Source organism: Piliocolobus tephrosceles, chromosome 2 (assembly GCF_002776525.5).
Source record: "Piliocolobus tephrosceles isolate RC106 chromosome 2, ASM277652v3, whole genome shotgun sequence".
Classification (NCBI taxonomy): Eukaryota; Metazoa; Chordata; class Mammalia; order Primates; family Cercopithecidae; genus Piliocolobus; species Piliocolobus tephrosceles.
In genome coordinates this window covers 102,628,546-102,650,038 of record NC_045435.1, presented here as the reverse complement: position 1 = coordinate 102,650,038, position 21,493 = coordinate 102,628,546, and the positions used below count along the sequence as shown (strand labels likewise).

General features: G+C 52.1%; 2 protein-coding genes across 3 annotated transcripts; both read left to right on the top strand.

The window, feature by feature from the left end:
* Positions 1 to 1,002: 1,002 nt before the first annotated feature.
* AP2M1 (adaptor related protein complex 2 subunit mu 1) lies at positions 1,003 to 10,715 on the top strand. 2 transcript variants are annotated; one of them, XM_023187538.1, is made up of 12 exons: positions 1,003 to 1,235; positions 3,243 to 3,359; positions 5,160 to 5,425; positions 6,479 to 6,561; positions 6,955 to 6,960; positions 7,159 to 7,294; positions 7,395 to 7,536; positions 8,010 to 8,129; positions 8,229 to 8,364; positions 8,467 to 8,564; positions 9,038 to 9,149; positions 10,101 to 10,715. In XM_023187538.1, exons 2-12 carry the CDS (start codon positions 3,286 to 3,288, stop codon positions 10,233 to 10,235), a joined length of 1,308 nt encoding a protein of 435 aa, XP_023043306.1. In that variant the 5' UTR covers positions 1,003 to 1,235; positions 3,243 to 3,285; the 3' UTR covers positions 10,236 to 10,715. The 2 variants fall into 2 exon arrangements, with proteins under 2 accessions (XP_023043306.1, XP_023043307.1); XM_023187539.1 differs by lacking the exon at positions 6,955 to 6,960.
* Positions 10,716 to 12,635: 1,920 nt separating this feature from the next.
* Positions 12,636 to 20,523, top strand: ABCF3 (ATP binding cassette subfamily F member 3). The gene is made up of 21 exons (XM_023187537.1): positions 12,636 to 12,888; positions 13,111 to 13,258; positions 13,398 to 13,477; positions 14,003 to 14,049; positions 14,272 to 14,369; positions 14,469 to 14,591; positions 14,749 to 15,015; positions 15,341 to 15,421; positions 15,509 to 15,568; positions 15,668 to 15,724; positions 15,835 to 15,857; positions 15,968 to 16,023; positions 16,137 to 16,337; positions 16,434 to 16,510; positions 17,581 to 17,625; positions 17,705 to 17,837; positions 19,143 to 19,231; positions 19,342 to 19,433; positions 19,615 to 19,747; positions 19,879 to 19,966; positions 20,055 to 20,523. Exons 1-21 carry the CDS (start codon positions 12,816 to 12,818, stop codon positions 20,211 to 20,213), a joined length of 2,130 nt encoding a protein of 709 aa, XP_023043305.1. The 5' UTR covers positions 12,636 to 12,815; the 3' UTR covers positions 20,214 to 20,523.
* Positions 20,524 to 21,493: the final 970 nt, after the last annotated feature.

Genomic DNA, 21,493 nt, shown 5'->3' with positions numbered 1-21,493 from the left:
GTATTTTTGGAAGATAAAGCTTTTGCAAAGGTAGGAGTGAAGCCTTGAGTGCTGGTTCAAAAATTAAAAGTGCCTGTATTCAGTCCCTTAATGACTTCAGACCTTGACTATGATTTGAGAGGGGTCAGATCTTCATCCTGCCACATCGTGGCTTCTGGCCAGAGGCTGGGAAGGACTGTAACATTTGCAACCAGATCTGCCCTTTCTCGCCCTTCTTTCCTCCCATGACAGGCACAGTCCTGCCCAAGGAAGGCAGCAGTTTATCTCTGCAAGAACCAAGCAGGCCTTTCATGTTTGAGGGTTGGCTCTGTCTCCTCAGCTTGGATGTAAAGATTCTGTTTATCAAAGAAGGGATTTCAAATCCCGTGTCAAACTAAATTCAACTCTTCGAACATCTTCTAAGCAACATATATGCCTGTCACTAGAAGGCATGCACAATCGCATAGGTATAGCTAAGGAGAACATCGGCTCGTTCATGAAAAGCTGTAGCTGACCCCGAGGAAGAGTGTACAGTCATGGACATATTTGTGAAAAGGTTTAGTTTCTTCCCAAGTAGTCTCCTCTTTCCTCCCCGCTCCTCTCCTTGGGTCTTGATCCCTTGGAAAAAGCTCATGTCCGGAATACATGAGAAAAGCTTAGGAGAATCAGAGGTAGTGTTAGAAAGCAATAAATTCAGTACAAACTCTTCTGCCAAGTTGTATTTATTTGTGTGCAAAGTGAGGACAGCCAGTCCTGGGACTCTGGAGACAGAAAAGGCCTACAGCAATCCCAGGCTTAACAGATGTGCTTCTACAAATGGCATTAATATTCCAAAACTCTCCAAAACACAAATAGGAACAGGAGGAAGTGCAGGGACTACAATTCCCAGAGCGCTCAGTGAAAAGAAAAAAAAAAATGAGGCGGGTAGAGCGGTGTATGCTGGAATGTGTATTTCTGGTAGGGCCGGCTAGGGCCACGCCTACCCCTTCCTGAGGCGGGGACGGTTTCTCGAAAGCAGTCGGTAGTTGTAGTTTTGCTAAACCTAGAGCGCTTCAAATTGCAAGCAAGGAGGCCGCGAGGCCTGACGGGATTTGTAGTCGGCGCGAGAGGCGGGCGCGCACGCGCAGCCGGGACCGGGGCGGGGCCGCGGCACTGCGGTGAAAGCCGAGGCAGCGGGCAGACGAGCAGGGGGCGGGCGGACATCTTGGGATCCGGAGAGTGGCCGGGCCGGCAGAGAAGGACGCTCGGGACACCAGGTGAGCCGGGGATCTGGCCTTATGGCGCGGGGGAGGACGCCGCGGGTCGTCTGCTTCGCCGCCCAGCTTTGTCCTGCCGTGCGCTGAGCTGGCGGAAAGCTACCCACACCCGGGAGTGGCTTCAGCCTTCAGACCCGGGAGCTAGCTGACGGTGGGGCGGGGGCGCCCGGGGCGAGGTTGCAGGGCTGGCGGGGAGCGGTGCCCTCCACCTGACCCGCCTGGCGCCTCCCATGAGAGGGATACCGCCTGAAATTCTCCCAGAGCGGGAACGCTGCGCAGCACCCCCTCCCTAGGATAGTGCCAACCCCCAACCCCTCCGCGCAAGGACAATTTCCCCGTCTCGTAGGACAGTGACACCCCCTTGTTCCGCCTCCTTGCACCGTGACAGATCTCACACCCTGCGGCGCCCCCTCCTCTCAGTTCAGTGACATCCCACGGCTTTTCTTCCTTAGACCTGTGACAGCCCCCGCGCCCCATGGCACCATCTTTTCCCACGATATCTCCCCAAGGCGAAAAGCCCACCACCCCCTCATTACTCTGCACCTGAACCCCAAGCAGGCTCCGTCTCCCCAGCTTTCCCTTATTTACTACCGTCAATTTCCCCCTGCTGGTTTTTCCTTCTTAAAGCCTTGACCTTTTCCATACTGGAAACCCTTACCTTTAGGTGCACTCCACCAGCCCAGTTTGCTCCTGTGGGCTCACCTGGGGACGCTGCCTGGCTGTCACTGCCGGTCTTTCCCCTTAACTAAATGTTCCATTCCTGCCCAAGGCCCCACCTCTGGTTCTCGGGTGCCCTTCCCTACCTATCACTCGATACCTGTGGACTTGATTCTTTGCCCCAGGCTCTACCTCCATTTTGCATCTCCTCTACCAGCCTGTTTGGGACTGAGGAATGGGATGAGTCCACCACCTTGAGAGGCCGCTCACCCCTCTGGAAGACCTTGACAGCCACAGGAAAAGGCTTTATTTTCCAGTTTAGAAAAGTCTTCTAAAGTACTCCCTGTGAAATTAATACCAGGGCTAATCCAGGAAATCTAAAAGCAAATTAATGCCTTTTCTCAAGCAGTCTAAATTAATTTGACCCAAATAATTTGGATAATTCAGGCATCCTGAAATCCCTGCCTCTTGTTTATAGGCACCCAGGCCAGAAATGAGTTACTTGATGGGCCTGGAATCACGATTTCAGATGGAAGGATTTCTTAATTTTATGAGCCTGCACTACCCCCACCCCCCAGTCCTTACTTTTATTGCATTCCAGAGCTTTTTGAAAGGGGGGTGGTAGTCAGAAATAACTGTAATAAGCAGCTTAGGTGATGAAAGTGTAGTCTGTCAGCACTAGGACCTTCCTCTTTTGCCCTTTGCCTTCTTATTCCACTGCCTGGAAGAGGTTAAGCCACACTCCCGGGTCCACATTAGGGCCTAAGGGCTCCGTTCTCTTCTCCTCACACCCTTTCTTGGAATGTTTGAATTCTGTGAATTAGAGTGCCGGAAGTTCAGGTCCTGCGACCTTCTCTGAAGGGTAGTGGAGCCCGAGAGACTGGATGCTCTAAAGGTTATGCCTGGGGGCCCCAGGCCTGAACCAACTGGAGTAATTCCTACCGCCATTCCTGCAGCCGCAGGCAGGCAGGCAGGCAGGCAGGCAGGCCTTAGTGACTCACTGGCGGGAGCCTGAGAGTCTGCACAGGAGAGCCGCCGCCGAAAAGGATCATTCCTGAGCTCAGTGCTGGGGAGAGGGGGCGGGGTTGCTGATGCTCAGCCCCAGGAAAGGGAGGGTTAAAATGGCCTTAAGAGTCCTGAGCCTAATCTCTCTCAGTTTCTTTCTCCCATCCAGTGTGGAATAAACAGGAACTGGAGCCTAGCTGAGGGGAGGGGCATGTCTGGGAGGGCTGCAGGGTCACTTGCTAAAGGGTTGAGTCAGGAAAAAAGCTCCAGTGATCTGCACAGCTCCACAGGGGATGTTGGCAGGGATTCTGAGGTCTTCTTTTACCCCGCCCCCGCCTGTCCTAGGTCTGTTCTCAGAGCAATGGGCCGCGGAGACTGATCTGCCGCCATGATTGGAGGCTTATTCATCTATAATCACAAGGGGGAGGTGCTCATCTCCCGAGTCTACCGAGATGACATCGGGTGAGTCCACTGGCGGAGCCAGCTGTGCCCCACCACTCCAGCCCCTCAGCCCCAGCATGCAGGATTAGGTCTGTTCCCACCAGAGGCTTGACTTGGGCCACCCTGACCCCTGGCTGCACCCTGGAAGCTCAGCTAGTGTAGCCTGGCTCCCATTAGGTCTGGTGGTATTCACCCGGCAGCCAGCCTGCTGGCCCCTAGGTGGGACCTGTGGAATGGCATGGTCCCACAGCTTTAGGAACGCCTGCCCTTCCTGCATCCTGTTTCTCTATACAGGCCTGGTTGCTGGAGATGAGTGCCTTTGCCCAGGCTGGTGAATTTCTTCTTTGAGGAGAAGGAGAAATATCTCTAGTGGGTGGGGTTAGTGGCCAGGCTGGAGACACTAATCCATCTAAGCCTTGCTCTGAGAAGCCCTTCCCATATCAAGCGCCTTCACTGGATTCTATTGAAAGCCTCTCCAGGCTACCCAATCCTCTCCTGCTCCCTTTCTCAGGAGTCAGGCTGCTGACTCAGCTGTCTTCAGTTCCTCTGGGCCATTCCTGGGGGAGAGGCTGGGAGGGAGCGTGAGGCACTCTCTGGGTCACTGAGAAAGGGCAGGGAGGGCATGCTACCCTCTCTGATTTATCAGAGTAGACCCAGAGCGGCTCCATATCCTGGGCCTTCACACAGAGCCACAGCCTGCCTTCTCATTCTGCGCCCCCTTGCACACCCTGGACCTATCCTAGCCTCGGAGGCGCTAATGAGATTAGGCTCCTCTGGTTCCTGCTGCCTGTTTTTCTTCCTCAGAGAGCTTGAGATAAAGTCACAGAATGGGCCTGTGGCAGTGCTCCTCATTTGGCTCCCTGGCTGATGGGCTGGCCTGGCCCTTGCGGGTGTTTGTCCATTGGCTGGTGGTGTGGCATGAGCTAGAGCTGCAGCTGTGGCAAGGCCTGGCCTGCCTGAACCTGGCTGGCTACACCCCGCACCCCCGGCCCCCCTCCTGCGTTGGATGGACTAGGCAAGCCAAGGCCAGGTCACACGCCGCCTTGCCTGTCTTGTCTGCTTCCACCTCATGGTGTGTGCTGCCCTCCTGGTGTGTCGTGTGTCTAACCCTCTCTCTCGTTGCTGTCACTCTCCTCTTCTTGCTGGCGTCATTTCTCTCATCCCATCTCATTGACTGCCGTAGCAATAGGTAAGCGGCCTCTCAAGCTGCTGCCCAGGTACAGGTGGGTGGGGGCCCTGCCCCCATCATTGTTTTCCTGCATCCTTTTTCATTCCCTGAACTTGCTCTGGAGTTGGATCCTGGGCAAGAATGGGTAGCACAGTTCCATGGCCCCTTGGTACTTCCTCCTTTGTGACTTCTGAAGCCATGTTGGCTTTGTCTAACATCTGGAGGAGTCGGCCCTCCCCACTGGTGGGATCACTAGCGGGAGGACTGCAGAAGCAGTGTCTCTTTCTGTCTTGGACCTGGGAGCTTACAGGGAAGCTAGATAAAGCTGGGAAATTAGGGCCAGCCCTGGGAGTCAAGAATATCTGTCTCTAAACCTGATGAACCTCACTTTATTAAGGTTACATCGGCCTTAATAGTTGACTTCCCTATTTCTTGTGGCCTTTAGACACTAGCCCAGCTCAGGCACTCTTCCCATGCCTCCACAGGGGGTCATAAGAAGGGAACCACCCCAGTGGTTTAGGCATTGGCTTTCTTTAGATTGTGTGTCAGACTTCTGCAGAAAGGTGGGTGGAGCTCTTAGCAGCTGTGGTTGATCCTTGTGGGGTAAGGTTCGCCTGGGTGCTGAGCAGGCCCTATGTACCCTTTTCCCTCAGGAGGAACGCAGTGGATGCCTTTCGGGTCAATGTTATCCATGCCCGGCAGCAGGTGCGCAGCCCCGTCACCAACATTGCTCGCACCAGCTTCTTCCACGTTAAGCGGTCCAACATTTGGCTGGCAGCAGTCACCAAGCAGAATGTCAACGCTGCCATGGTCTTCGAATTCCTCTATAAGATGTGTGACGTGATGGCTGCCTACTTTGGCAAGATCAGCGAGGAAAACATCAAGAACAATTTTGTACTCATATATGAGCTGCTGGATGGTGAGGCTGGTGGGCTGGCAGGGCAGGGGGCCTAGGGTGGGAAAGAACCAGGCTGGGCCTGGCCTGAAAGTGGGTGTAGGTCCGAGGCTCTGGTACACTCTGAACTTTCTTTCCTGAGTATCTGGTCTCTTGGGCTAGGATCTCTATGCCCCTCAGAAGGCCAGTTCACATCCAAACCTAAAGGCTGGTCTGAAATAGAACACAGAAATAGGCCAGCAGGTGGGGAGGGGAAGTTTTGGTCTTCCAAGGGGCTAGGAACCTGACTCAGGTTTGGTGCTGAGCCTCCTGTATTCATCCTCTTTCCTTTGTGGCTTGGCCCTTACTTCACTGACTGTCCACCCAGTTTTCCATCTCAGCAGCTGCTTCAGAGCCTGGGAGAGAGTGAGATACTACAAGCCCCTGGGGGTGCACCGTTATCTCTGTTTCTCTGTAGAGTGTGATCTAAGGGAAGGTGAATCCTTCCACCTTCCCATTGTCTATTTTCTGGAGAAAACAGCTCAAAGCTTCTTGATTTGCTACCCACTGGCCATGTGACTCTTCTATTGCTTTTTTTTTTTTTTTTTTGAGACAGGGTCTTACTGTTGTCGCCTATGCTGAGTGCAGTGGTGTAATCGCAGCTCACTGAAGCCTTGACCTCCCAGGCTCAAGCAATCCTCCAGCCTTAGCCTCCTGAGTAGCTGGGACCACAGGCACATGCCACCATGCTTGGCTCATTTTTACTATTTTTTGTAGAGCTGGGTCTCACTATGTTGCCCAGGCTGGTCTTGAATTCCTGGGCTCAAGTGATTCTCCCACATTGGCCTCCCAAAGTGTTGGGATTATAGGCATAAGCCACTGCGCCTGGCCTTGATTTCTCTATTTGAAAAACTCAAACATTTGAATTGTTTTCCTATAAAGCAGAAATCACAGAATAAATGCTACAAAGCTAGAAGACTTTGTTGCAGATGATCCCACATGGTCTTTGGGAGTTGTGCCAATCAGACATGTGTAGGTCCATGTAGGGACTGGAATGAGAAGGTTTGTCCAGGGGCTGATGGTTCCCTTCTTTTTCAGAGATTCTAGACTTTGGCTATCCACAGAATTCCGAGACAGGCGCGCTGAAAACCTTCATCACGCAGCAGGGCATCAAGAGTCAGGTACTTGAATTGTGCAGACTATAGTCAGGGTGCAGGCCAATCTCCCTTCATCTCAGCTGGCCCCTGAGCCTTGTCTGAGCTGACTCATAAGCCCTCCCATAACAGGAAGTGCTGGCCTGAGCCTCCTGCCATGATTGCAGGCCTATTTTGCTCTATGTGGTCCTCCCACTGCAGGAGCAGCCAGTTCAGCATCTCTGTTACCAGGAATACAGCTCAAGCAGTTTCCTTTTGCACTGAGGGCTGGGGGAGGAGGCCTGGTCTTGAGGCCTGGTGTTCCTCAGGAAGAGAGAGCTTGGGCCCTCTCCTATAGGATCCAAACCTCATAGCTTTCTCCTCCTTTTCTGCCTCCCTTGCTGCTTCATGTGGGCACCTCGTTGGCCCTGCGGCCTCCAGCATCAGGTAAGCCCTTCCCTTAGCTTCCGCCCTTGCCGCTTTGCTTTGTTTCTCCAGGCCCTGCCCTTTGGGGCTTATAGGGGAAAATGGATAACAGGTGGGGATTAGAAGGGATGGGGAATGAGGGTGGAGTGGGGATAGAGACAGGATGATTAAAGGGAGAGGGGAGTGAGGCCCTTGCTGTTTGTTTCTGCTCCCATGTAGACAAAAGAAGAGCAGTCACAGATCACCAGCCAGGTGACTGGGCAGATTGGCTGGCGGCGAGAGGGTATCAAGTATCGCCGGAATGAGCTCTTCCTGGATGTGCTGGAGAGTGTGAACCTGCTCATGTCCCCACAAGGTGAGGTCCCTCTCACGACAAAGCTGGAGGGACCCCAGGGCAGGATCCTGGGCCTGCCTGCCTGACTCTGTTGCTCCCCATTTATCTGTTCCATCACCAGGGCAGGTGCTGAGTGCCCATGTGTCGGGCCGGGTGGTGATGAAGAGCTACCTGAGTGGCATGCCTGAATGCAAGTTTGGGATGAATGACAAGATTGTTATTGAAAAGCAGGGCAAAGGCACAGCTGATGAAACAAGCAAGAGGTGCCTGAGGCAGGAGAGCTGGTGGGAAAGGGTGTCCCTTGGAGGGATCAGTGGGGTCTAGTGAACCACAGGTTTCTTCTGGATTTCATTCCCACTGTAATTGCAAACTCTGTTCCTGACGGTAAGCCTGGCTGTTCGCTCTTGACATTAGTGCTAAGAGAGATGAGGGGATTGTCCTCAGAGCAAGCCCCTTTGTTTGGTCCCTAGGACCAAGGCCTCTTCTGTACATACTGACAGCCTCCTCTGCCCAGTGTGCCTGAAACACCCAGGTCCCGAGCAGCAGGGCCCCCAAGAGATGAGTTTACAAGGTTTTCCTCTCATCCCAAGCTCTGGGGCAGACCTCCGAGTCAGAAAGCTGCATTCTAGCAGCTTTTCATAGTCTCTGGTGCCAGCCTGGGGTGGAGTGGTCTCCCAGCATGACACCTGTCATTCTCCTGTACCAATGAGACCTCCTCTTGTGCCCCTGCTTGCAGTGGGAAGCAATCAATTGCCATTGATGACTGCACCTTCCACCAGTGTGTACGACTCAGCAAGTTTGACTCTGAACGCAGCATCAGCTTTATCCCGCCAGATGGAGAGTTTGAGCTTATGAGGTGCCATTGGGGTGTGAGGAGGAGGCAGCCAGTGCTGCTGGCAGATTGGGGAGAGGAAGTGGGTCAGCTCTTTGGTAACCTTGCTTCCCATCCCATAAGGTATCGCACAACCAAGGACATCATCCTTCCCTTCCGAGTGATCCCGCTAGTGCGAGAAGTGGGACGCACCAAACTGGAGGTCAAGGTGGTCATCAAGTCCAACTTTAAACCCTCACTGCTGGCTCAGAAGATTGAGGTGAGGACAAGGGCTCGGGGAGGAGGAAGAACTTGTCCCTAGGAATAAAGGCAGCTGATGTCACAGCTTGACAGAGCTCCCTGACAGGTGTGTCACTTCTAGGTGAGGATCCCAACCCCACTGAACACAAGTGGGGTGCAGGTGATCTGCATGAAGGGGAAGGCCAAGTACAAGGCCAGCGAGAATGCCATCGTGTGGAAGTGAGTCTTCATTAGGCCACAGCAGGTTTAAGATCCCAGTGTACCCTCTTGTTTTCACCTTTGATCCTTCTGAATGAGGGGTGGGGGAGTGTGCCTGTTTGCTTTTCTAGGAGCCTCTGCTTGTACTGTCAGCCTTTATACCTCCATGTGAGTATGTACATGCCTGCATTTGGGTTCATGCACGTGCTTATTTTTTAAGATGCTTTGGCATTTCCCTGCTTACCTTTGTAATGTATCTGTGAAGCAAACAAAGCAAAGATAGCATGCCCAAGTGTCTAGGCAGAAACTGCATCCTGTTGTCCTAAAGAAGTAGACCCAAGCTTCCATAGCAAGTGGTTAGCAGGGTCCTGACCACTTCTCCTTGTTCTGGCACCTCCTGCAAGCTCCTGGGCGTGCTCCTTTCTTAAAATGGGCAACTGCCCTCGAAACTCCTCCAAGCTACAATGGGCTGCCCGTTGTCCCTGTGTTCCTAGGATCAAGCGCATGGCAGGCATGAAGGAATCGCAGATCAGCGCAGAGATTGAGCTTCTGCCTACCAACGACAAGAAGAAATGGGCTCGACCCCCCATTTCCATGAACTTTGAGGTATGGCAGAGGAGGGGCCTAGAGTCATGCCAGGGTATGCTGGAAAAGCTCTTAGAGATCATTCCGATAAACCGCTGCACCTTAGAGGTGAGGAAACTGAGGCCTTTAGAAAGAAGAACTGGCTTTAATTCATAGATCCATTCTTCCCCTTTCAAGCCTCTTAGTCGAAGTCACTGTTCATAGTGAGGCAAATCTTTTACTTCTCTTAGCTTGTCCTAACACAGTTCTTTTTTTTTTTTTTTTTTTTTTTTTTGATGGAGTGTCACTCTGTCGCCCAAGCTGGAGTGCGGTGGCTGGAGTGTGGTGGCTGGATCTCGGCTCACTGCAAGCTCCACCTCCCGGGTTCACACCATTCTCCTGCCTCAGCCTCCCGAGTAGCTGGGACTACAGGCGCCCGCCACCTCGCCCGGCTAGTTTTTTTGTATTTTTTAGTAGAAACGGGGTTTCACTGTGTTAGCCAGGATGGTCTCGATCTCCTGACCTCGTGATCCGCCCGCCTCAGCCTCCCAAAGTGCTGGGATTACAGGCTTGAGCCACCGCGCCCGGCCATCCTAACACAGTTCTTTCGAAAAACTTAGATTGTTTAAATGCCAGGTAAGACACAAAGTTTACTTACAGACAGGATAATGGGCTGACTTTGCTTTGCGCATGTTAGACATAATTTTCTCCACCTTATTTTTAAGTTCATAATATTGAGCAGGATAAGTATGTTCTAAAGCAGTTCGTTGGTTGCTGTCTCCTGCTGATGAAAGGAACTGATTCCGGGTGTCACCAGCAGGGCTTTCTTCTTCAGTCACCTCTTAGAGGGTCCCTCACCACCCCAGCTTCTTTAAGGACCCCAGCCATTCAAACACCTGTAGTAGAGATGAAGTAGGGCAGGGCAACGGGACTTCCCAGAGGAGAGCAGCTGTAAGAGGAAGGCCACATTTCTAACGAGCTGTCCTTGCCCAGGTGCCATTTGCGCCCTCTGGCCTCAAGGTGCGCTACTTGAAGGTATTTGAACCGAAGCTGAACTACAGCGACCATGATGTCATCAAATGGGTGCGCTACATTGGCCGCAGCGGCATATATGAAACTCGCTGCTAGCTGCCATTAGGCAGCTAGCCCACCTCCCTACCCACCCTCTTTCACAGGTCCAGGTGCCGCTCCCTCTCCCACCACACATCAGTGTCTCCTCCCTCCTGCTTTGCTGCCTTCCCTTTGCACCAGCCCCTGAGTCTAGGTCTGGGCCAAGCACATTGCAAGTGGGACTGGTGGAGTAGCCCCTGGGCTCCCTGGACAGGGAAGTTCTGAGGCTCCTGCTCTCCCCTCCACCTGTCTGTCCTGGCGTAGTGCCAGGCTCTGAGTTCTGTGACCAAAGCCAGGTGGGTTTCCTTTCCTTCCCATGCCTGTGGCCGCACCTCTGGAGTGGGAGGGTTGGTTGCACCCCTCACCTCAGAGCTCCCCCAAAGGCCAGTAACGGATCCCCAGCCCTCAGTCCCTACTCTGCTTTGGGATAGTGTGAGCTTCATTTTGTACACGTGTGACTTCGTCCAGTTATAAACCCAATAAACTCTGTAGAGTGGAGTTGCTGGCTAAAGTGTTGATGTCGGAGCTACGTGGGGAGGGAATTGGTGTTGCTCTCTCCGCAGTTTTCTGTTCTGAATACTCTAAAGGCTCTTTCCTTGTCTTGTCCCAGTTAGGTGTCTCCTGGGCCATCCAAGCCCTTATCCTTGTGGGTTTTGGGCCTAGGTTTCCTGGCTCCTCTAAGAAAGCCTCAAGGACAAGCAGACCCAGCAGGCCCCAGTACCCTGGGGGTAGATCTTTCTCTAGCTCCTTTTTATTCCCCTTGGTCCTCGGACTCCTAGGCTCAAGAGATCTTACCTGCCTCAGCCTCTGGAGTAGCTGGGATTACAAGCACGCGCCACCACAGCACCCAGCTCTTTCTCTAATTCTTAGGCAGACGTTTTCTAATTAGATTAAGTATAGATTAAGTCAAGTTTACATTTGGTCTTATAGCCATCCTAAGAAATTGACCTTTTAATTCCATCATTTACCCACGCTTCCCAAATCTTGCTGAGTGGGTGGTAGGAGGAAAGATTTGCAAGCAGAATAATATAATGGACTGGGTGCGGTGGCTCACACTGTAACCCCAGCGCTTTGGGAGGCCGAGATGGGTGGATCACCTGAAGTCAGGAATTCGAGACCAGCCTGACCAACATGGAGAAACCCCGTCTCTACTAAAATTACAGAATTAGCTGGGCGTTGTGGTGCATGTCTGTAATCCTAGCTGTTCAGGAGGCTGAGGCAGGAGAATGGCTTGAACCCAGGAGGTGGAGGTTGCAGTGAGCCAAGATCACGCCATTGCACTCCAGCCTGGGCAAAAAGAGTGAAACTCCGTCTCAAATAAAAAAAAAAAAAGAATATAATGCATCTCCATGTCTCATCACCCAACTTCAACTATGATCAGTGTGTGACCTGTTCCTTAATATCACATCCAATCTGTGTTCACTAACCAGGTGTCTTACCAAATTTTTCCAGACAAGGTCCATTGTGGTTGGTTAATGCTTCTCAAATTTTAAAAATCGATGTTTCCCTTCAGGTCTTGCAATTTTGTCGAAGAAACCAGAGTTCTGTAGTTTCCCCCATCAGAATTTGCCTGTTGTCCCCAAGAAGTCACTTAACATATGCCTCTTTACCTGTATTTCCTGTAAAATGGTTCAGTATCCGGATTGATTCCTCATCATGGCAGTGTTTAATCCAAAGAGGTGAATGGGTAATGTAATTTTCGGTGCCAGTTTTAGAAAACCATCGGAGGAAAATTTACGTTTTAAATGTAAAGCAGTAGCGTCATTTTGGAGGAAATTCCTAACTTCCTGAGGGAATCAGTGAAAGGAAATAGCCTTTTACTGGCATTTACTGAGTGCGGAGAAGTCTGCTTTGGGTGTACGTAAGAAATAATTTATACAGGCCACATTGTCCTGGTTTTCTTGCCCTTTGGCGGTGGATTTGGTCGTGCCCTGGGGTGGTGGAAGAACTGAATTGGCTTCATTCACAAAGGTCGGCTGAATTAAGTGTGAAGAGGCAGGTCGAGGCGGGGAGGCGGGTGGCGCTGGCAACCAGGCTGAGGAGCCCGTAGGGTGTGGGGACCCGCGAAAGCAAAGCACTGAGCAGGGGGCTTCTGAGAGGGACCGGGGTGAGTCAGCAAAGCTCTGGGCGAGCTCCAAAATGGACCTCGCTGGGTGCGCAGCAGCAGCAGCAGACGCGCCTCGAGGGAGCGCATAAAACCTGGCAAAGCCAAAATACTTTATCAGCCGCTTGCCTCTTGGGAGGCTCCCATCTGCCAGACCACCGGTGCCTCGCGGCCCTGATAAACCTTGAGCTCCCACCCTACCCCTCGCTCTGAAAACTCCACCTCCCAGAAGGCAGCAAGAACCGCACATGTGGCTAATCTTTCAGTGGAAAAGGCGTCGCGCACGCGCAGAGAGTGCGGCTCGGGCGCAGACTCGGCGCCTCTCCTCAAGGCCCCGTTCGCCCCGCCCACCGGGCTCCGCGCACTCCGCTCCTTTCTTGCGTCACCGCTACGCATGCGCCTTGCAAGGAAGGGCGAGCTTTCCGGGGCAAGGCAGGGGGCGGGCCTAGGCCGGGGTCTCACAGCGACTGCGCGGACGGGCTGCTGACTGGAACATGGCGACGTGCGCCGAAATCTTGCGGAGCGAGTTCCCCGAAATTGACGGACAAGTCTTCGACTACGTGACGGGTAAGCAGAACTGAATCGGCCGGCTGGGGAGACCGAAGTGGAGGTTGGGGGAAAGTCTAAGCGAGCGTCGTGCCTGGGACTGTTGCCAGGCCTCTCATCTGCATGACCTCTTGTCCCGGGGGCCGGTTGGGTCTGGAGCCTGGAGTGGGGCCTCTGGGGACTGAAGCTGCTTGTGTGTCCATCCTACCCGATACCTTCCTCGTTCTACCACGCCCTACTCAGGCGTCTTGCACAGCGGCAGCGCGGACTTCGAGTCTGTGGATGACCTGGTGGAAGCTGTGGGGGAACTATTGCAAGAGGTGTCCGGGGACAGCAAGGATGACGCGGGCATCAGGGCCGTGTGCCAGCGCATGTACAACACTCTGCGCCTGTATGTGCCAGGGAGTACGGGTTGATGGGGGCGAAAGGGCGGCGAACGGTCCGGAGACAAGAGGTGGGGGAAGAAGATCTGATGGTCATAGAGCTTTTCCCTCAACTCCTAACTGCGCTTTCTATCCCTACCCACACAGGGCTGAGCCACAGAGCCAGGGAAATAGCCAGGTGCTACTGGACTCTCCCATCCAGTTGTCAAAGATAACAGAGAACTACGGTGAGAGTGAGGGGAAGTTGAACTAACTGCCCTCCTGTCCTTTTCTCCGCCCCCAACCATCTGCTCCCTGCAGCTTAGGGCTCCTACGTCTTTTCCACAGGACAGGGTTGTAGGAGCTAGTTGATGTCTTCCCAGAGGGCAAAAGACCCCATGATGGGGATGGGGAGGAGGTTGAAGGGTTCTCCCAGCTCTTGGGTGTGGTAGGAAGCATAAGAGCCTGGAGCTGGACAGACTTGCTTTCACCCCCAATTTTGCAACTTACTAACCAGCTGCATGATCTTGTAAGAGTTGGTTATCTTCCCCAGCCTCGTCTATGCCTCTTTATCCTTTTATGTGAGTTTTTTGTTTGTTTGTTTTGTTTGTTTTTGTTTTGTTTTAGTGCAGGGAAGATAATAGCCATCTATCTGCAGGATTATAAGGCTTTATAGAAAACGTCTGTGTCTGTGCCTGGTTCATATTAGTCACTCAAAGTGTTAGTTTCCCTTCCCTCAGGGAGAAGGTGACTGCTTTTCTTATCGCTTACAGACTGTGGAACCAAACTTCCAGGACTGCTAAAGAGGGAACAGTCCTCGGTGAGGAGGAGGAAGCAAGGGAGGGGACTGTGTCTGTGATGGGGTTGGGAGTTGACTGTCTAATTGGAGTATCTTTTTGGGGGATTTCTGACTATGTCTTTCCCTGAGCCTTTGAGTCTGTTCATCATGGGTAAGTTAAGAGGGTTTACTCAAGATGTTCTCTCTTGGGGTTCCTTTCTGAGCCTACACCCTAGAGTGAAGTCGATGTGTTTGGATCCTTAGACAGTGAATGCAAAGAAGTTGGAGAAGGCCGAGGCCCGACTTAAGGCAAAGCAGGAGAAGCGCTCAGAGAAGGACACGCTCAAGACCAGCAGCCCTCTGTGAGTGGGGGAAGCATGGCTCAGAAGAGAGCGGAGCAGTTTTTGCCTGGACAGAAGGTGGTGGGGAGCACTAAGAGCTGTCCATTTCTTCCTTTAAAGAGTCTTAGAAGAGGCATCAGCCAGCCAGGCAGGCAGCAGAAAGGAGAGTCGGTTGGAATCATCTGGCAAGAACAAATCCTATGATGTGCGAATTGAGAACTTTGATGTGTCTTTTGGCGATAGGTGAGGGGATAGTGGTGGCAGGGGTTGGCTTTCTTTTTCTAATCAGAGGAGAAGTTGGAGAGATGAAACGGGGCTACAAACAATGTGAGGTTTGTCACTAAACTTGCTGTGCACCTATTTCTAGAGCATCTTTGGTCTCCTTTCTCCACTCCTGCAGAGTATTGCTGGCTGGAGCAGATGTGAACCTGGCATGGGGCCGCCGTTATGGGCTGGTGGGACGGAATGGGTTGGGGAAGACAACGTTACTGAAGATGCTAGCCACCCGGAGTCTGCGGGTGCCAGCGCACATTTCCCTGCTGCACGTTGAGCAAGAGGTTGCTGGAGATGACACTCCTGCCCTGCAGAGTGTGCTGGAGAGTGACAGTGTGCGAGAGGATTTGCTACGGCGGGAGCGGGAGCTCAGTGCCCAGATTGCTGCTGGCAGGTGAGGGCTTCCGGCTGGGGAGCAACCAGCAGCTGCTGTCCTTCACAGAGTGCCTGCCATCCTGGAACAATCCATAATTTGCATGTCCATCCTAGTAATCAGCAGAGCTTAGAACTTGGCACTGTGGGACTCAAAAGCCCTTGCTCTTTCCACAGTGCCCATTTCCATAGTGCCCAAGGTAATGAGCACTGTGCAAATCCTTCCTGTATTCTCTTCCTCTTCCAGCCACAAGGTAGCCAATGGCCTTCTTTCAAATGGTATAGGGTGCAGGACATCCTCCTGGATTGCCCCCACTTAGGCCAATTGCTGTTTCTCCTCCCTCCAGGGCAGAGGGCTCTGAAGCTGCAGAGTTGGCAGAAATCTATGCCAAACTGGAGGAGATTGAGGCTGACAAGGCACCTGCTAGGTATTTAAAGCTCCCCCTCCCTCCTTCAGATTTCCTTTCCCTTCTGTGGACTGTTCCAACTGAGTTCTTCAATTTCTTCTCTACTAGGGCGTCAGTCATTCTCGCTGGGCTTGGCTTTACCCCTATAATGCAGCAGCAGCCCACCCGGTGAGTGACCCTTGCCATTCTTGGCTTTGAACCCTGTTGTCTCAGCCGCTTCCTGCCCTGATGAACACCCACCCCTAATGTGGCTCCATCATTCTTTAGGGAGTTCTCAGGTGGCTGGAGGATGAGGCTGGCCCTGGCCCGGGCCCTATTTGCTAGGTGAGTCTTCTGGGCCAGTGTATGGAGCCCTATGGAAGATTGGTCTTAGCTCTTGAGAGGTGGCATGAGTTGCTGACCTAAAACCTCAAGCGGTGTATTCTTTTTCATAGGCCAGATCTTCTGCTGTTAGATGGTGAGTTTGAAATGGGGTACCCTGACTTTAGGATGGACGGGGGTGGTAGCATCCAAGTTCCTAGTTCTCCAGCCCTTCAATCCCAAGTGTGTGCTCCCCTCCTTCTCCAGAACCTACAAACATGCTGGATGTCAGGGCCATACTGTGGCTGGAGAATTACCTGCAGGTGAGTGCCCGTGGGTGCTGGAGTGGGTTGGGGAAAGTCGGCCTCCAAGATACCTGGGGGCCAGAGAACTGACTGCCCTCCCAAACTGGGCCTGCTGTCCTGTGACCCCTCAGACGTGGCCCTCCACAATCCTAGTCGTCTCCCACGACCGCAACTTCTTGAATGCCATCGCCACAGACATCATCCACCTGCACAGCCAGCGGCTAGATGGTTACCGGGGAGACTTTGAGACCTTCATCAAGAGTAAGCAGGAGCGGCTGCTCAACCAGCAGCGTGAATACGAGGCACAGCAGCAGTATCGCCAGCACATCCAGGTGTGGGGCCTCGCAGGGCTAGGGGTCTCATCCCAGGGGTTCCAGAGTGGGGGATGTTGGGGAGTTTGACCAATGCCTGCACTCTTCCACCTGCAGGTTTTCATTGACCGGTTTCGCTACAATGCCAACAGGGCCTCTCAAGTGCAGAGTAAACTCAAGATGCTGGAGAAGCTGTGAGTACAGCATCCTTGGCCGGGCCCTGACTCCTGTTCTCTTGGTCTCCTTCCTCATTTGCAGGCCACCCTTGCCCTACCATTCCAGGTCTCCCCTTCACTAGAAGCCACCTGTGACTTCCTCCTCTGCTTGGAGGCAGAGTATTCCACATTGTTCTTAGAAGGCTAATCTTGACTAGCACGTGGCAACCACTAATTTACTTCCTGTTTCTGCTTCTATGTATCTGCTTACTCTGGGCGTTTCATATAAATGGAATCGTACAGTATGTGACCTTTGTGCCTGGCGTCTTTCACCTGGCATCATGTGTGAGGCTCATCCATGTTGTAGTGTGCATCAGAGCTTCATTTCTTTTCGTGGCTGGATAATATTCTATTGTGTGGATATACAGCATTTTGTTTATTGAGTCATTAGGGGACATTTGGGTTGTTTCCATTTTGGTAATTATGAGTAATGTTGCTGTGAACACTGGTGTACAAATTTTTGTGTGGTCATATGTTTTCAGCTTGCTTGGGTGCATACCTAGGCTCAGAATTGCTGGGTTACATGGTAATTCCACATTAATGTTTTGAGGAACTGTCAAACTGTTTTCTAAAGCAGCAACATCATTTTACATTTCTACCAGCAAGGAATGAGAGTTCCGATTTCTCCACGTCTTTGGCAACACTGTTATTGACTGTTTGTTTTTTTAGTTTCAGCCATCCTAGTGGCTGTGAAGTGATAGCTCATTGTGGTTTTGATTTGCATTTCCTTAATAACCAATGACAATGTGCATTGGGAGTTTAACCTTGAAGTGCCTTTTCTATAAGTGCTGGCAGGAAGCTTAAAATCATAAGGCTTAGATGTTTGCAACATGGAAACATATCACAATATAGTAACTGGGGGTAAAAAGTCACAAAAAGCCTAATTCTATTTTTTAGCATGCAGTAAACGAGAACAGTGTACTCTAAAGTAATGATACCTGAGTGGTAGGAGTACAAGCCCTTTCTAAGTTTTCTCTGAACATATATTACTTGTATAGGAAGTTATTTTTTTAAGTCATAAATCTAGTCTACCTGATCTCTTCCCCCAGGCCTGAGCTGAAGCCTGTGGACAAGGAATCAGAGGTCGTAATGAAGTAAGTGCTGGGCCAGTGTGGCTGGTGGGGAATTGCTTGCTTCCAACTGCCCCCACATCCTCACCCCTACCTCCTGCAGATTCCCTGATGGGTTTGAGAAGTTCTCGCCACCAATTCTGCAGCTAGATGAGGTGGATTTCTACTATGATCCGAAGCACGTCATCTTCAGTCGCCTCTCCGTGTCTGCTGATCTCGAGTCTCGCATCTGTGTGGTATGGCTGCTGTTTCTCTGTGCTGTGAGCTGGGAGTCTCCTGTCGCAGTGTGTGGTGTGGATTGGCCCAGATCCTCAAGCTGTAAAGGGATGAGGTCCATGGAACAGGAGAGAGGACCTGGGCTAAGGACTGTGCAGGACTTATACTAGCCCTGTCCTCTGGCTGCACAGTGCTGCTCTTCAGGGAGGAAGAGCCTGGTATATAGTGTTTTAAAAATACTTAAAGCAGTGCTTTACCTTATTGATCTCAGTTCTGAGTTTTCTAAATCTTGAGACATTGAGGAGACAGCATGGGCTTCAGGGTCAGACTTCGGATCTTGACTATACCATTTCCTAGCTTGGTTACCAAGCAGCTTCCTAATCCTTAAGATGGTGCTGGCATCTGCCTGGGATGGTATTGGGAGAAGTAAGTCCCCCCCAGCACTTAGCAAATACTCAAGTATTGATCCCCTTAGTACATGTATTTTTCTTTTTTTTTTTTGAGACAGAGTCCCGCCCTGTTGCCCAGGCTGGATTTCTATGGCACGATCTTGGCTCACTGCAACTTCCGCCTCCTGGGTTCAAACAATTCTCCCTCAGCCTCATGAGTAGCTGAGATTACAGGCACCCGCCACCATGCCCAACTTATTTTTTGTATTTTTAGCAGAGACAGCGTTTCACCATGTTGGCCAGGCTGGTCTCAAACTCCTGACCTCAAATGATCTGCTTGCCTCGGCCTCCCAAAGTGCTGGGATTACAGGCGTGAGCCACTGCGCCCGGCTAGAGTCCTTAAAAGTATTTTTTTGGTTGTTGAAGGAGTCATTGGGACTGGGGACTGCCTGAGACCCCTTCTGATTTCCTTCCCTTCTGTGTTACACACAGCAGTGCTTTTTATTGATACATAATTATACATGTTTACGGGGTACAGAGTGATATTTCCATACATGTGTAATGTTCGAATCAGGGTAATTAGCATATTCACCGTAAACATTTATCACTTTATGTTGGGAACATTCAAAATCTTCTAGCTTTTTAAAAATGTACAATCAGTCATTGTGAACTGTAGCGTCCCTGCAGTGCTGTAGAACCCTCAAACTTATTCCTCCATTCCTTCTATCTAGCTACAATTTTGTTTTGGTTAACCAACCTCTCCCGATCCCTTCTCTCAATTCCCCTCCTCCCCGCTTACCCTTCCCAGCCTCTAGTAACCAGAACTCTACTCTCTACTTCTATGTGCTAAACATTTTTTAGTGCCCACATATGAGTGAGAACTTACAGTATTTATTTTTCTGGCACACACTGTATGACGTTTTCACGTTTCTTAAGGTTGGAGAGAATGGGGCCGGGAAGTCTACTATGCTGAAGCTGCTTATGGGGGACCTGGCACCTGTTCGGGGCATCAGACATGCTCACAGGTCAGGCACACCCCCCCCCCCAGTGAGCACACTTGCAGGCACCCACGCTTCCTGCGCTCCTTCATGGCTGTTGCCTTTGTCTGCTTTACCACCTCGGTTTCTGCCTTCAGGAATCTGAAGATTGGCTATTTCAGCCAGCACCACGTGGAGCAGTTGGACCTAAATGTCAGTGCTGTGGAACTGCTGGCACGCAAGTTTCCTGGTGAGTTGAGTGGGAGAAAGAGGAATGAGACTGACCCCGGCAGCTAGACCTGCCTTGGGGTGAGTGCAGAGCAGCCCTCCCAAGCCTAGATGGAAGGACATGGGGACTTGGAGGTGTGGCTGGAGGGTAGAGGGAGGGAGTTGGGCCAAGAAGCCACCTGATCTGGGGAGTCCTTTTCCAGGGCGGCCTGAGGAGGAGTACCGTCACCAGCTGGGTCGGTATGGCATCTCCGGAGAACTGGCTATGCGCCCTGTTGCCAGCTTGTCTGGGGGCCAGAAGAGCCGAGTGGCCTTTGCTCAGATGACTATGCCCTGGTGAGGCCTCATTTTCTAGAGCTCTTCCCCTCCCATTTTCCCTTCTTGCCCAGTAGAAAACTGTATCAGAAGGCTTTATTTTCTCTCACCGCACCCCTTCACTGCCTACCTTCCTGGGTTCTGCCTTCCAGCCCCAACTTCTACATTCTGGATGAACCCACAAACCACCTGGACATGGAGACCATCGAGGCTCTGGGCCGTGCCCTCAGCAGTTTCAGGGTGAGTGTGCCTTCACCCTGCCCACTCCTCCCCAGGCCTCGGTGCCTCTCGTGTCCCCCTCAGCACCTCCTGCTCTCCTGTCTTTCAGGGTGGCGTGATTCTGGTGTCCCACAATGAACGCTTTATCAGGCTGGTGTGCCGGGAGTTATGGGTGTGCGAAGGAGGTGGCGTCACCCGCGTGGAAGGAGGATTTGACCAGTACCGCGCCCTCCTCCAGGAACAGTTCCGCCGTGAAGGCTTCCTTTAGGGCTACCAGGCTGAGGACTCGCCCAGGACATGAACTGGTCTCTCAGACCCCTGGGCCACCACATAGGCCACCAACTCCAGGCCGTGGACTTCCCCCAACTTGGGGACAGCCTTATTCCCAAATGTCTCTCTCCTTTTGACTGGAGCATCTTCTGCACAACCTTGGGAGCCCATCCAAGGGTTGGTGAGGACTGGTCTCCCGGGGGCCGGGGGTCTGGGGGTACCCTCTGGGGTTATAGGTTTCCCCACTGCCCCAGCTCTGACTGGACCCCAAGTGGCTGCTATGTAAATTAAATGTCTCCCTGCATCTCCTTTGCCTCATGTCTGCTGCTCCCTGGGCAGTGGTTGCCTCCTGTTGCGGGCTGTGGACTCTCGGATTGGCCTTTTCCTATGGCACTTGTATCACTCACGTGGAGGAAGCAATGGCAGCACCAGCCTTGCCTCTAGAAGAGACATCGTCAGGCTGCTGGGGCATGGAGGTCATCTGCCTGCCTGACCTTGGCTGAGCCAGTGGAATGAAGGGCAGTGTATTGGCATCACTGCGGTGCTGTTAGCCCTAGCCTGGGCTCAGCCTCAGCTGAAGGGGTCTTGGGTTCTGCCACCACAGCCCCCACTGATGGGCAGTTGAACTGATTCTGTAACCTGGCCTCACACGTGCCTGGCTACTTTCTCCAGTGGGATCTGGCTCCGGCTTGCCCTGCTTCTCTGCTCTCTAGACTCAGCGCTGAAGAGAAACTGTCTTTGTCCTCACTTTGCTTAGGTGATTGCATGTTCTTTGTATCTCCTCTAACCATATAGGAGGGTCCTGGGAAATAGGGAATTTAGGACAGGGTCTAACAGGAAGACAGAACGCTTTGTTTTCAAATTAAGCAATCTTTAAGAGGGGAGAGATGTTGAACAGAGTATCATTTATAAATATTATTTCTTGAGGAGTTAGCCGTTGTATGTAATTATTATGCAGAGGATGTTAAAATGGAGACATTTGAGCTGAGCACAGTGGTGCACACCTGTAGTCCCAGCTATTGCGGAGGCTGAGGTGGGAGGATTGCTTGAACCCAGGAGTTTGAGGCCAGCCTGGGAAACTTAGTGAGACCACTTCTCTCAAAAGAAAAAAATTAAACAGACATACTGCTTTGCTCTCAGTGACAACAAAGGAACCAGTCAGCAGAAAGCACTTGCTGCCTTCACGCAGACTGCAGTCAAAAAGCTCAACCAGGCCAGGAGCAGTGGCTCATGCCTGTAATCCCAACACTGGGAGGCCGAGGTGGGTGGGTCACCTGA

What these genes read in the sequence shown, in the direction of transcription:
- AP2M1 (XM_023187538.1), top strand. Translation starts at nt 3,286, where the DNA reads ATGATTGGAGGCTTATTCATCTATAATCACAAGGGGGAGGTGCTCATC. An exon ending in GTCTACCGAGATGACATCGG is followed by an intron (nt 3,360 to 5,159) that starts GTGAGTCCACTG and finishes CTTTTCCCTCAG; the next exon opens with GAGGAACGCAGTGGATGCCT. An exon ending in GGAGAGTTTGAGCTTATGAG is followed by an intron (nt 8,130 to 8,228) that starts GTGCCATTGGGG and finishes CCATCCCATAAG; the next exon opens with GTATCGCACAACCAAGGACA.
- ABCF3 (XM_023187537.1), top strand. Translation starts at nt 12,816, where the DNA reads ATGGCGACGTGCGCCGAAATCTTGCGGAGCGAGTTCCCCGAAATTGAC. An exon ending in ATGTACAACACTCTGCGCCT is followed by an intron (nt 13,259 to 13,397) that starts GTATGTGCCAGG and finishes CTACCCACACAG; the next exon opens with GGCTGAGCCACAGAGCCAGG. An exon ending in CTCAAGATGCTGGAGAAGCT is followed by an intron (nt 16,511 to 17,580) that starts GTGAGTACAGCA and finishes CTCTTCCCCCAG; the next exon opens with GCCTGAGCTGAAGCCTGTGG.